Here is a 14,741-nt window from a genome sequence, read left to right on the forward strand (position 1 = left end):
TGCTAGGGGGAAGATGTATTGCCGAAGTAGGGAAGGGCCGAGGACACTACGGGCATGGTCCAGGGACCATACCACCCTCTGAAAGTACAAAAGCGGAGTTTTTTTATTATTTTGCTACTTGAGACCATCTTTTTTGATTCCCTTCTGTAAAATCCTTTTACATCCACTTTACTTATGATAAGACTACACCACCACTAAAGTTTAACCATCATTCGGGACCTTGAGAATCAACTGCACCCACAAGCTGGTAGCATCTCCCTGTTATTAACATCTCATTAAGTCGGGTTGGGTAAACCTGTGTTTTAGAAAGTGATGCAATGCAAATTAGCCACTATGAAATTGAAAACAACGATTTTTTTGAGGGAAATCAACAAGAGTTTCCCAAAAGGAAGGTAAACACAATAGGGATTTTATCCCTTCTTCACTGTCAAAGCTACAAACAGTGGGTCAGTTTATGTATTTTCCTAGCGAATTCCCTCTGTTTTATTTTGTGTAAAAAAGAATACCTACCGCCTCGTCAATTTTTTTAAATAACCGTTTTATACAGAAACTTTCACGCTCGTTCTTTCGTGTGTTACGTATAACCACGAGTGAGATAATCAGATTCACCCATGGTTTTTCACTTTTTTTTGTCATGGGACCACCTTAATCTAGTAACTCGTTGAGGTCTCAGAGAAAATTGTGAGAATTTTCATGGCATTGAGGGCATTAACCAAAAGGTTTCTTCATACCTAACTTATAACCTCGAAAGGATACATATACCTATGAGTTGAATGATAAAGTTCAGTTTGCTTCAACTTTCGTAAATAAATAAGTAATTTTAGCAGAACCCGGATTGTTATTTTGGAAACTATAATCACTGGTAGTCATGAGACATACCCCATGAAAAACATTTGTGATTAAAAGCATTTGTTGGAACAATTTCCATTTTGAGAAAAGAATCCACGAGGTCAAATCGTGCTAGCAATCATGGAGGCCATATTCTCTACTTTCAATGATGCAATTGCCGTGTCATTTAGCTTTTACTCGCTCCTCAGCTTGAAGGAAAATAAATCAGGTTCCGAGGTCATAACTTGCAAACTTGACAACTGTCTCCAAAAAATATTGTGTTTACTGTTGAGTCGAGAGTCTTTCTTGAAGACAAAAGGAGACAACACCCGGGCAGATTATGTATTACCAATGTACGGAAGGGCTGGGGAGCCACTGACATGGCCTGGAGGCCGTGACGCTCAATGGAACTGCAAAGGTGGAGCCTTAAATACCCACAAAATCAAAAAGGGAGAGTTGAACAAGTAACCCAAGCAGTACCTTACATCCCAAACATCGTTTGCTATTTGATCGAAAACCCCAACTGGGGCAGGCATCAGCACTAGAAGTGATTAAATGCTTCGCTTTTACACCGTGAGGCCTCTGCCGGCTAGCCCACAATGCGGCACAGACAGAAACGTGACGGCAATTTGCTCCAAGGCGGGACTCGTCACTACTCAGGTCACACCTGATGAGTCACCTCGGGTTAAATAGGTGCGTAAACTGCGGGGTGGACCTACACCGCCCACTTCGGCTGGTCCCCCCAACTGGAGCAATTGTCAACTTCTGCGGACCTGGCAAACAAGAACTGCATTTTTATCACCTGAGGTCGGTGAACTAAACCATGTTGTTGTCGGTTGAATGCATCTAAGGCTTTAAAATGCGGTATGAGCCTGAAAGAAGGGATTGGCTGATTTGCTAACCGCAGTCATTCCCTCCTTACCACCATTGGCGCTTGCATGTGTGAAACCAAGAATATGAAAAGTGTGATAGTAATCACCATCATCAGTACTGAGTTCGGAGAGCGGCACTGTTTAATACCGACCAGCAGGTTATATGCATTAGGCCTGGAGGCTGAAAGGGCAAGATATACTACAGCATACCTTAAGCTACTTTTAATGAGAATCCGATTGCAAACTGAAATGCCTGCATTAACACTTTCGTTGTTAGCAAAGATTTTGTTATCTTGTCCCGGTGTTACGAAGAAGTGACGTTTTCCCTCGGTTTAGTTGCAACAAATAGTGTTGTAAGTTAGTCAGTTGGGTTTAAGACAAGCAAAAATGGATGCGGGGTGAAGCTCCAGACCCGAGAACAACCACACTTCCAGTTCCTTATCGATACTAGATTAAAACAGTATTGCTCCTAGACCGTGCCGATTGATCCGCTTCCGCAATTTTTGCCTGGATCTCACCAGGCTTCCAACCAGATACGCAGTAGATAGGTGTGGCTTTTTCGACCAACGTGAGTAAGCCTGAGGGAGCATAGGGAGTGCACACGCCTGAAAGGTGGGTAGTGGGGAATGCCGAAAATAGTCTAAATTTACGTATCGGCGAACCCCCGTTGCGGGTAATTTTAGCAACAACTGACCTTTACCTTCAAATTGTTATTGGTTCACCTCGAGTGCCTCTCTGCTTGGCATGAACCAATCAGGAGAGAGCAGCCGAGAGCACGGATCTCTAGGTTTAGCGATTGGCCATCAGAAGGCGCTTCTAGAGGATCAAAAAGGAACACTTCCCCAGTCGGCAGGCCACCCCACCAGTAAGTGTTGCAGGATTACCAGAAAATTTTGGTTGATACTACAATTAGAAACTACTGGAAACATTTCTTACTCTCCAGCCCTTAGCCAACAAATACCAAGGAAATGGTTATAAAAGTCTGTTAGGAAGATGTCACTTTGGAAAGCCCATGCACGTTCCCAGTCCGAAAAGGCGAATTGACTTGTAGATCTTAAAAGCGTTATCGGCATATCTCAAATAAATTACAACTCGCTTTTAGTTACTTCTCTTTTCGGGGTGATTTGAGCCATCTAAAAGTAATCACACAAATGTGAGTTTTCTCACGGGATTGGCGACCAAGACGATCACACAGACTGAAGGTGCGCACAAGCACCACCTCCACTTTCATTGCCAGTGAGACGTTGGTATTGATTCCTCGGAAGGTTTTTTGCGACAAAAAACGCGGCTGTCGATGCATTAGGAGGAGAATTTAAAGGGCACAAATAATTATAATTTGACCTTATGCCACCTTCCAATAAGAGGTTTGCTCTTCAATTCGGTGAAAAAATTGGCTGAAAACGGGCGCTTCAGCACACCCCTAAAAACTATGAGTCATCCCCTTTGTCCCAGCCATATCCCAACGTTACTCCACTTGGGACGTCCTACATTACTGAGTTAGAGTATACCCTCTCCGGCTTTAGGCCGAGTTTAAAACGAAGGTTTTTGTCGTACCCTAGGAAAGATTGAATACACCGCAGGTACGTGTTATCTATAAGGAGAGGGGGACGCTTCTCTATAAATAGGCCCTTGATGCAATGTTGTGGTGAGCCATAAGTTTCCGCGATTTAATCTTGTCGACTGAATTAATGGATGCGCAATGAAGGATGTGCAAGCGGAAAAATCCAGACTTCCACAAACAGATGTAACTACAAGTTTAAAAACTAAAAAACTGGTACCAAATCACACCTTTATATCTCCGTAACATGGTTGATCCGTTTTTCGGCGCCAACAAACGCTTGCCTACACCGTATTGCCTCCTCCTCCTCTTCTTTCTGCTGTTCCCTCGATAGCATGATAATCTTTTTATTCCCCTCTGGAGGTAGCATATCCACAGCCCCAAAGAGGATCTCATACAGTCGATAGAGAACATCATATTCAGCTTTCAGCTTCTCAATCGCGTTTCGGTAATCCGTCACACAGTCCCGATAATCACAATAGAGGCACAAGCAAACTTTATAGGCATATGTGAACGGCCACAGTTTCACCCACATTGACTGCCCCTCCAGATGTTGAACAAGTCGCTTTCTGATAATTTCCAGCCTCATTTTCGCCTCTTCTTTATCTTCCCTTCTATAGGATTCCAATGACGTCGTGTTCTCGTCCACAGAGGGGCATACTATAGGTGTAACCTTGATACGATCTGGATCAAGGAGAGGTGGCAACCCACTTATTGTTGGAGGGGGCTCATGTAGAGAGAATAAAACCTTGTCAGACTCATTTCCTTTCACGTCCTCCTCCACCTTCAAAGCCGCCTTGCACACCGGTCTTACCCACGTGGCGTGAAAGAGGTTGGTGTAGTCGCGATGGACGGCTATGTACTCCATGTATAGCTTGTCAAACGCGGATATAATGGGTTGAAGGTACTCCGCGAAGGAACAGGTGGCCCCGCAGGCGCACGGAAAGGGCACCTTCTTATTCCTGTTCATAGCCCTCTTATACTCGCGTTCCTCTTTGAGCACCTCAGCAACTACATCCCACACGGCTTGACGATAATATTCGTCTGATTCTGGATCAACTCGATGACGTTTGAATAGATTGATCAACTTTAATGTCTAAATTCAGGAAAAGTACGGACTAATAAACAATCTATTGTACTCTACTGCGCATTTTGATGATTAAAGAACAAGTGTTCGTAATAAATAATAATAGTAAAGCTAGAAAGACGAGCCTTTCTTGAAATGGATTCGGGATTACACAAAAATAAAACAAAATAGAGTGCATTTGGCCCTGCGGGATAAAACTCAAAGCTCCCATACCTATGTTGTTTAAAACCTGTGCAAAACTACAAAACCCAAGTAGTAATTATTTACTCTTAAATAGGTTAGACGAAAAGCTACTGGATCCATTCTAAAAGTTTATGGAGAATGATATTTTTCGCATTTGATTTTGGTTATGAAGAACAGAACCAAAATAGGTTGTCTTCTAATTAAATCCAATAGGGGGAAACAGCTTCCTTTTTAGATAATTTGGGTTTGAAATAGGGGTGCAAGCACTGATGGTATCAGCTGATCAAGGTAAACATTAAAAACATTAAAAATAATATTACTCTATACTGAAAAATGTCTGGGATAGTTCGAAATCACAATATTTAGGTGACAGATATTTTAATCCTTGCAACAAACACAACGGACTGCTAGGAAGCAAAATAATTACTAAAAAATAATGATCAAGAGCACTGCTATGATTAATATGCAAATAGTTTAAGTAGGTACGTAACGAATAAAAAACGACATAAAAGTCAATGTTTCCGGCATTCAAAATAATTTCACAAATAAATCTAAAATTGTTGTAAGGTTATTTAAATTATAAATCAAATAATTTATGAAGTGATTTTAAAACTTCTAAAAGTGACAGCAGCCTATAGACCTTAGCCAACTATTAGAAACTCCTTTGTTTGAATAAGCGAAGGGAACGAATTTCACATCTAGAAGCCTCGTCTTTTGGCGTGCGCCATTCTGCATCTCTGGATGTTCCGCTATTTCGCTGTCATCAATCAGAAGAGCGTTGTGAGTCGTTAGTTTTTTATCTTTACGTTATTTTAGTTTTCGATCTTGAAAAATGTCTCGGGAGGTTTTGCATCGGCTCCGAAGGGCCAAGTTATTGGTATTGACCTTGGAACCACCAACTCGTGTGTTGCCGTAATGGAAGGCAAAACACCAAAAATCCTGGAGAACGCTGAGGGTGCCCGTACCACTCCCTCTGTTGTGGCGTTTACAACTGAGGGTGAGAGATTGGTTGGAGCCCCCGCGAAACGTCAGGCTGTCACCAACTCCAAAAACACATTGTACGCCACCAAACGCCTGATTGGTCGTCGTTACGATGATCCGGAGGTTCAAAAGGAAAAGAAAAACGCTTCTTTCTCTATCATCAAGGCGTCTAACGGTGATGCTTGGGTCGAGGCTCAGGGGAAAGCTTATTCGCCAAGCCAAGTCGGTGCATTCGTGTTGATGAAGATGAAGGAGACTGCTGGTAAGAATCTCCATCGTGTTATTTTTTTCAGAAAACTATCTGGGTTCGAAGGTCAGCAACGCGGTTATCACCGTTCCTGCCTATTTCAATGATTCCCAGCGGCAGGCTACCAAAGATGCTGGTCAGATAGCCGGCCTGAATGTTCTTCGTGTCATCAATGAACCTACTGCCGCGGCTCTCGCTTACGGTCTGGATCGTGTTGAGGATAAGACGTGAGAATGACATTCATATGATTGCTTTTTAGAATTGCCGTGTACGATTTGGGTGGCGGTACATTCGATATTTCCCTCTTGGAAATCCAGAAAGGTGTCTTCGAAGTGAAATCAACAAATGGTGATACTTTCCTTGGGGGTGAGGATTTTGATCAGGTCCTCCTCAACTACCTCGTTGGTGAGTTTAAGAAGGAACAAAGAATCGATATCACCAAGGACCCAATGGCTCTGCAACGTGTTAGGGAGGCAGCTGAGAAAGCCAAAGTCGAGTTGTCATCTTCCCTTCAAACTGATATCAATCTGCCCTACCTCACTATGGATCAGAGCGGTCCTAAGCACATGAACCTTAAGCTCTCGCGTTCCAAACTCGAGTCTCTAGTCGATTCTCTTATCAAGAGGACAATTGGCCCTTGTGAAAAAGCAATGAAGGATGCTGGCGTCAAGGCCTCTGATGTTGGTGACGTAATCCTTGTTGGAGGTATGTCTCGTATGCCCAAAGTGCAGGAAACCGTTAGCAAAATCTTCGGCAGGACTCCGAGCAAGAATGTGAATCCTGATGAGGCGGTCGCCTTGGGTGCCGCTATTCAAGTAAGTGTTTTTTTTATTGCTACACGGGTTTTATTTTTCGTGTTAATCACCCTAAACTCTCTAGGGTGGTGTATTGGCTGGCGATGTCACTGATGTGCTGCTCCTTGACGTCACTCCTCTATCGCTTGGTATTGAAACGTTGGGTGGTGTCTTCACCAAGCTCATCAACCGCAACACGACTATTCCAACAAAGAAATCGCAGGTCTTCTCAACCGCCGCCGATGGTCAGACCCAGGTGGAAATCAAGGTCTTCCAGGGTGAGCGTGAAATGGCTCCTGATAACAAGTTGTTGGGACGTTTCTCCCTCGTTGGTATTCCACCGGCACCTCGTGGCATACCGCAGATCGAAGTTACCTTCGATATCGACGCAAACGGAATTGTTAACGTGTCGGCGAGAGACAAGGGTACCGGCAAGGAACAGCAGATTGTGATCCAATCTAGTGGCGGTTTAAGCAAGGATGAGATTGAGAACATGGTCCGCAACGCGGAGCAGTATGCCGCCGCGGACAAGGAGCGTCGTGATTTGGTCGAAGCTATTAACCACGCTGAGGGTATCGCTCATGACACTGAGAGCAAGATGGAGGAGTATAAGGCGCACTTGCCTCAAGAAGAGCGTGACAAACTGGCCAAGTTGATTGCTGATCTCCGTGAAACCCTCAATAATAAGGAGAACCTGACAGTTGATGCACTAAAGAAGGCCACGGACGAATTGCAACAGTCATCTTTAAAACTCTTCGAGATAGCTTACAAAAAAATGGCCGACAGTCGCTCCTCAAGTAGTAGCGACAATAAGGAGAAAGATCAGCAGTAGTTTGGACGATGAACCTTATGTTGGACGTAGTTCTCATATGAGTCATCCCTCCTCACCACGTGCTAATCAAACATTTTTATGTACGAGAGACGGGTAGTTGGATTGCGTGATTGCAATTGTAAATAGTTATTTTACGTGGAAACGTCATTCCGACCGCAGCCAGACTTCTTATTTGTAGAGGTTTTCATCGGGCTCACTGGTTGGTCTGATTGCGCTACTTGGAGTACCGTGTCACATTTTACAGATGATGGCAGAGTGGACGGGTTAGCGTTGCCAGTATCGAAAGTTATGGGTTTCTACCATCCTTCGATTTGGAGAAGTGGCGGCCTTACTGCTGCTTTCGGGGGGTTTATGGAATGGTGTATTTTAGGGCTCGGGGGTCGGGCGCGTGGTTGCGAGTTTGGGACGTGGTGTTGAGGTGTCGAGCTGCACGTGGCGGCTTGGTGGTGCGTCATCGTGTTGGCTCAGACGGGTTCGGAGGTGTTGTTTGATGTTGCAGGCTGGGTTCGGCGGCCCTCAGGTCGCGTGGTCAGATTGAGTTCACGCGCAGTGCTGGCCTGTTCGTGTGGGGATTTACTGACTTGGACCCATTCACTGGCAATTCAATCGTATAGCTCTCCCTGGCTGGGTGATGCCTAAGACGAGTTACGTTGATGGTGTAAACTCGAGGTGAGGATGACCTTTCCGGCACCGGATATCTCATCCAGTGGGAGGTCTGTTGTGGATTCGTGGGTGTGGATTACAGTGGAGCAAAGCTTACTTGGAGATGACAAGGGCAAACAGGAGTGTTCACTACCAAAGGACTGTCAAGCAGACCTTTTATCTTTCCCTTTCAAGTATGCTAGGGGTGTCAACTAGTCTAGCAAGCGGCTTTTAGCGTGTCAGCCAAGTTTTCAAGGTGAAATTAGTAAGCAGTAACACAAGTCGCCTTACCTGAGATTTTAGCCATCCGGACATTCCGAACGCGGTTTATCGACTGCCACCGCATTGGGCACTTTGAATTTCAAATAACGCAGCGTCTTATCGATTTGAATTCAACTTTTTGAATCTCTTTGCCTTTGTGGTCTCCGCGTCATGTTGTGGATCGATTCGCCAGCGGATTACGCCTTTACAATGCGTTTATTTAATATGGAGGCGATCCAGCCTTTAGTTAGGGGAGTTGAAACCTTTATCGCAGGGTGGGCCTGCTTATTGCCCCCGACGTCGAGGTCTAGCACCGGCAAGGCGTTCATTACCATGATTCCAAACATTCAAATATCTGCTTACAATAGTTGGGAACTTACTCTCCGATGTCCACTTATGTGCTACCTTGCAGCAAACGGTTCGCGTCAGTTGTCAGTTTAAAACTGATTGAGCCATTTCTCATGTTAGCTGGTGACTTTATACTCGTCGAGAGGTGCTATTTCCAAGGATGAAGGTTTCTCCGACGTCAATGACAGTTAAGTTTGTCGAAAGCGTGTTTTGTTACACCAGCTTGTAGCTAAGGTGTGGCATGAGAAAATATGCTTTTCCATCAAAATGTCTCCCCTTCTTACTAAAAATATTCGCAGTGCTTTATCCACTTTTTACCCAGTGCAGTTCAAGAAGTTCTTTCCGAGCTGTCCTTGCATAGCATAACTACTGTAACACTTGGGTTGTTTAACCCTTCGCTTTGGTTACCCAAGCACCCAGGGCTCTGCCGTTGTACATCCTCGATTCTGGGCCGTACCAGTAGTCTCCCAGCCCTTCTCTATATCAGGAATACATATCCTGCTCAAGTATTATGCCTTCTTTCGTCTATCTTTCCATTCGCACATCATCAAGTAGGATGACTGTGGTTGTAAAGTGAAAAAGCCAGCAGGCAGTAACGAGCTCAACATGACCGTTGAAGGGAACGCCGGGGCCAGTAAAAGTACATCCAGCGAATAATAACATCCGTGATTGTGAGAAAAGTTGACTCGGGGTATTTTTCATGGCACACCTTCCCCTACCTCGTTATTTTAGCAACTAGGTCAAGGCTGCTAAATCACACAAGACATCTTCCTCCATGCAGCAAACATATCTGCACTGAATATGAGTTTCAATAAAGGTATGAAGCAATTTCTTCACCTAGGGCTTCAACTCTCCAATTGTAGGAACGGTTGAAACCTTCAGTTTACAACATCGTACAAGGACACCTTATGATCTTCACTAACTTTGAAACTTTAATCGCCATTTGGGTAACAAGTAGACGAGTTAGATGAACTTTGAGACTACGTAATACTCGGGTTGTTTGGCACTTTATTTTGATTGCGCGGGTACTAAAGGACACAGCGATTGCACTCCTGACCGGCGGTTTTTTTTTCAAAATACTAAAAGATTGTGAAACACCCCGGAGTTATATTCCTGGTTGTAAACTAAACCACAAAATCGAGAATTGGATTTTACAAGAAACGGATACCAACATATTGCCGACTTGGAAAAGGCACCAAAGCAGAGCCCTAAGTGCCCCACGAAACCCATTAGAAGAGTTTGACATGGCTCTGGTCTCCTTTTTAGCGTCGTCCCCGGCACTACCCTTGATCAATCTCCCCCGTCGTCCATTGTAAAGAATGGCTGTGCTAAAAGGGAAATAACCACCAACCACCACCACCAACCGCCAGTCATCCCATTCGTGTACAACGAAGGAGATATCTGACTGCCATGTCACTGATCCCTCATGACAATTCTACTGGATCTGGAGTTTCGTCCTATTTCGGAATTGATGACCATCACGCGCGTCTGTTCCTTCTCGCCGCTTTGTTCTCACTTCATTGCTGCCCAGCCATATCTATCTGCTTTCCGTTCAGCTAGTAGAGAGGAGGTATCGCATGCCAATTTAGCTGAAATCCTCATGCAAACACTGCAGACAGCTGTGTAACAAAGTATTCCAGTTGGTTCACGGCCACTGACAGTGTCACCTCATTTGTTAATAGCTTGATTGCAGAACATGCGACTAACGTAGTCGCCGAATGTTAGGCGCTAATTTCAACCCTTCTATTGGGGGCCGTCACAGTTCACTTATCAGCAGCAAACGCTCTTCCACCGTGACGTATAGGTTTAGCATTCAGAAATGGGAACCAGGATGGTTGGCCGTCGGGACGAGATTCTCCTTCCCCCGCCACCATTGTAGTGACTTGAGTCATTTCTGAAGATGAGAGAAGTCATACTATCAGGAAAGAAATTGTTTTGGGGACGTATAAAGGAGCTGGGGGGCTACTAAAACGGTGCGAGGGCCATGCCGTCCAGCAGAGGTACAAAGGCGGAGCCTTAAGTGGCCACGAAACCAAAACGAAGAGTTAAGTAGGTATTCAACGCATAACAACTCCATGGTTTATTAATGGAATAAAGAACGCTCATAACTGTTGGACACTGCGGCTAAAAGCCCAATTTTTGTTGTAAAATGCATATCGCAAAACAAACCCACGTTATTAATATTAACTTTCATTTAGAAATTCAAACAAGCATCTGAACTAGTTAAGTCAAACAAATTTATTATATCCTTCCTAAGTCCGCAAAAATTTAATGCATAAGAATCACACGACGAGAATTGTTTACCCCATCTTAAGTTGCCTTTGCAACACTTTGATTTATTGTTTAATCTTTCGTTTTGGTGTCGCGGGGACTTAAGGCCCCGCCTTCGTGCCCTCGATGAGTGGCCTGCCCTCCGGGCCAAACCAGTAGCCCCCAACCCTTCTCTAAGTCAATAATGCATGTTCCACCCGGGCGTTACGTCTTCTTTCGTCTTTGGGAAAGACTGGGTGTGGTACGCCTAGCTACTTCAAGTAGGGACGCATGACAGACAAATCTATAGGCGGCGTCAATCTGTTGACACTACGCGTCCTATTTACAGACGACATTCAAACCGCAAGAAGGAAACTTGTAGGATGACCTGAATTTATGCAATTTGAAAATGCCTCGGCCTTCCGGCTGGTTAAAGAATTCAGCTAAGTAGAACCAAATTGTGCCAACGTTTTCCTCAATACCCAAGTTTTTACTTACAATGAGTTCACAAGAGCCGTTACAGTTGGCACCGTTTAAGCGTCTTACATGCAATACTTTGGTTATTTGTTTAATTCGTCGGTTTGATTTCAAGGATGCTTAAGGCTCCACTTCTGTACTCCCGCTTGCCTGCATGACCTCTGCGCGATGCCATTTGGCTTCTGACTCCTCTCTACGTCGCCAATACGCATTCTGCCCGAGTATTATGTCCCCACTCTTCTTCAGGAAAGACTCAGTGCACTACATAAATGTTATTTTTACGTTGTTGAAATGTCAACACAAACATTCCGATTTGTTTCCTTGCGTTTACGTCAAGAGTATTTTATGTTTAACGTTTAGATGATGTCGACAGTCCAACAAGTTGCACAGGTTATCAAACAAAAGCAGGCGGAAAATTCAGATGTCTTGGATGAAATCTAACCTACACAGCCCCTCATGATTGTCACAAGAGGCAGAATTCCTGCTTTATCTGGTTCCTCAAAAGCCTTTGCCCCTAACCCTGGCCTCCTGGCCATGCCAGTAGCCGCCAGCTCTTCTGTGCGTTGACAGTACGCATTCTGCGTTGGTTGTGTGTCTTCTTTCCTCTTCGGCTAAGTCTCAAGCGCTACAAACATGCTTAATAAACATTAAAATAATTTCACAATCGACTTTGGCGCAACAAAGGTGTATTTTTGTGACCTCTGCCGACCTCTTCAAGTAACAAGTTGGCAATGTTAAAAATATGACCTTTGATAAAGTGGTGAGAAAGGCATAGCAACAAAAGTGGCTATGGAACACAATTTCTTGACTTAGAAATACATATGTGACTCACCTCTTAAGGCTGTAGATCTCAATTATCCGGACTTAAATAGCTACCCGACAAATGTCTGGAAAACATTTTTTTTGCGAGAATCATCTTAAAATGAAATTAGAAAGATCTGGAGGCAGGCTTTAAACTCCCAGGCAAAGATTAATTTCCACAGTGTACTAAAGTACGCTGGTTGTTTATTTAACTCTCGGTTTTTGTAAGGGGCCACTTTGGGGCTCCACCATTGTACCCTCGCCGAGTGAACTGGCCTCCGGGCCATGCCAGTAGCCTCAAGTCCTACTGATACCGAATGTACATATTCTGCTCGAATTTTGTCTTTATAAGTCTTCAGGGAAGTCTAGAGGCGCTGCAGTGCAATTACTTTGTGGAGCGAGACTCGTAGATCCCGTCTTCCCTGGTCCTGGCACTCTTAGAACACCCAGGTTGATTTGACTTTGACACGTTTATTCGGATAAGTAGGTGGTGTAATGAAGTACAAGTTTGGGGAGGTGGGTGTGAACGTGGAAGCTCTCTACGGGTTACTTGACATTAACGCCACAGTCACGAGGTTCGACTCATCTGCCCGTCTCCTCTCTGAAGGGAACATTAAAACAACATAAGTATTACATGCTACTGATAAAACAACTATTACCTGTTTCCTAATTACAACGAGGATTACACTGCAGCTTTAAAAGTTTTCAAAAATGAAACATTGCGATGAATACTGAGTAAAGACTCACACGTGATTAAAATTTTTATTTAAGGATTTCAATAAAAAAACAATCTCAATAGTCCTAGAATTTATTGAGAGCGAAAACAATTAACAATTAGTCTGGATTCACATGCAGCGGTCCCATCATAAAGTATTTGTCTAATTTTTCACCTCAAATGCTACTCTAAAAGAATTGACTTAACTGTTAGAGGTCAAAACTTTCCGTTGTTGCAATCGGCAAGAGCATAAAAATATATATGAATATCTATAAAGTCTGGTATTTCAAAAATATTGTAAAAGGCCACTGAAGATAATGATCTATTATATTGCACATAGATCCCGAGTCATTCGGCAAGTAGGAGAAATCATAGTACTAGTGTAGGGTCCCGAGACTTCCCTGAAGACGAAAGAAGACACAATACATGGGCAGAATGTATATTCAGCACAGAGAAGGTGTTTGGGCTATTGACATGGCCCGAAGGCCAGCCCACCCAGCGTGGTAGAAGAAGGCAAATTCAAAAGTTTAAAAGTGAAGCTTCACCAACACTGAGGGATAAACCACCATCGTATTACACTAGGGCATAATCTGCATTATCGACGAAGTCGGTGTTGTAAAAGAAAACAGCCATGAAACAACCTTGCTATTCATCGGATTTGCGTGCAATTAAGAGGATATTTGACAGCAACATCACTAATCCATCTTGGCAATTCAACTGGATCAGTTTGGAAAGTACGCCGGGGGAAGGTAGAATGAGCAGGGTATCTCGTGTACCCATCGCTAGTAGTAAGAATACTGGCCTAAAAGCAGTCGTTTAATTAAGGACGGGGCCTAAATTTTTAGTGGAGATAAGGAATCGCAGCTGTATCATCTTGTCAATCTATTTTCATTTTAGTGCTGACCAGTTATGCATCTTTTTAAGTTCTATTTAGTCAGTAGGTAGGTGGAGGAGGCATCCCATGTTTATGCAGTTGACGTTTCCTAGGGGCACTTCAACAGCTATGTGACGAACAATTCCAGATGGTTTATAGCTAGAACTAGAGCCATCTCAGCTGTCAGCAGCACTTTTGCAGAACACAAAAGAGAAGGGTTGTCAAAAACAGACGTAATTTTAAACTGTTCTGCATGGGGTCGTCACGGGTTCTTCCATCCGAAGTATACGCTCTACCCATGTCATGTCAAGGCCAGAAAGAAAAAAAACAAGTTATTCTTTTAGGATCAGTATAAATGTCACCAATGCCATTATAGTGTAGCGTCCCGAGACTTCCCCGAAGACAAAAGAAGACACAAAGTGTTCAGCACAGAGAAGGTGTTTGGGCCACTGGCACGGCCCAAAAACCAGAACGCCCGGCGTGGTACAAAGACTAAGTCAAGAGTGGCTCCTTGCTAGTACCAAGAGACAAACAACCATGGTATTGCAGCAGTGCTCCGAGTCATTCTTGAAGACTAAAGAAACAAAACCATAACAGAAATTTTGTTACGGACATTCCGAAGTGTTGGAGGGCTAGTGGTAAGACTCGAAGGCTGGTTTGCTTGGATGCAGTACCATAACCAAGCTACAAGTGCTTACACTGCCAAAATGGTGAACTTAATAGATAGTCAATGTGTTACTATACAAATTTAGCAGATTTGGATTTAGCCATCTTTTGTAAATTTGACCCATTTAGCATGACTTTATAATAATTCACACAGTTTAATTTTATGTAAATTAACTTGTGCCTTTAAATAAAAAATTGCGATTACAGATTTGAGGTAAGATCTCTATTAAATTTAGTGGCTATAACCTTGAGATTTTGTTTGAGTTATCCAGTCAGCCCTAGACAACAGTCGCTGCATTTTCAACTGTTCTCGCACGGCCCACTG

At 43.7% G+C, this 14,741-nt stretch overlaps 2 protein-coding genes across 2 annotated transcripts; one reads left to right on the forward strand and one right to left on the reverse strand. All coding sequences in view use genetic code 11, as the record gives it.

The window, feature by feature from the left end:
- Positions 1-3,490: 3,490 nt before the first annotated feature.
- On the reverse strand, positions 3,491-4,648 carry EGR_05041 (hypothetical protein; the record flags this gene model as incomplete). Its single annotated transcript, XM_024494290.1, has 2 exons — positions 3,491-4,354; positions 4,613-4,648. 2 exons carry the CDS (start codon positions 4,646-4,648, stop codon positions 3,491-3,493), a joined length of 900 nt encoding a protein of 299 aa, XP_024351239.1.
- Positions 4,649-5,269: 621 nt separating this feature from the next.
- Positions 5,270-7,996, forward strand: EGR_05042 (Stress-70 protein; the record flags this gene model as incomplete). Its single annotated transcript, XM_024494291.1, has 7 exons — positions 5,270-5,308; positions 5,345-5,771; positions 5,803-5,983; positions 6,016-6,571; positions 6,636-7,378; positions 7,753-7,854; positions 7,882-7,996. 7 exons carry the CDS (start codon positions 5,270-5,272, stop codon positions 7,994-7,996), a joined length of 2,163 nt encoding a protein of 720 aa, XP_024351240.1.
- Between the last annotated feature and the right edge of the window lie 6,745 nt (positions 7,997-14,741).

The sequence above is a fragment of the Echinococcus granulosus genome (assembly GCF_000524195.1).
Source record: "Echinococcus granulosus chromosome Unknown EG_S00035, whole genome shotgun sequence".
In the NCBI taxonomy this organism is placed as follows: domain Eukaryota; kingdom Metazoa; phylum Platyhelminthes; class Cestoda; order Cyclophyllidea; family Taeniidae; genus Echinococcus; species Echinococcus granulosus.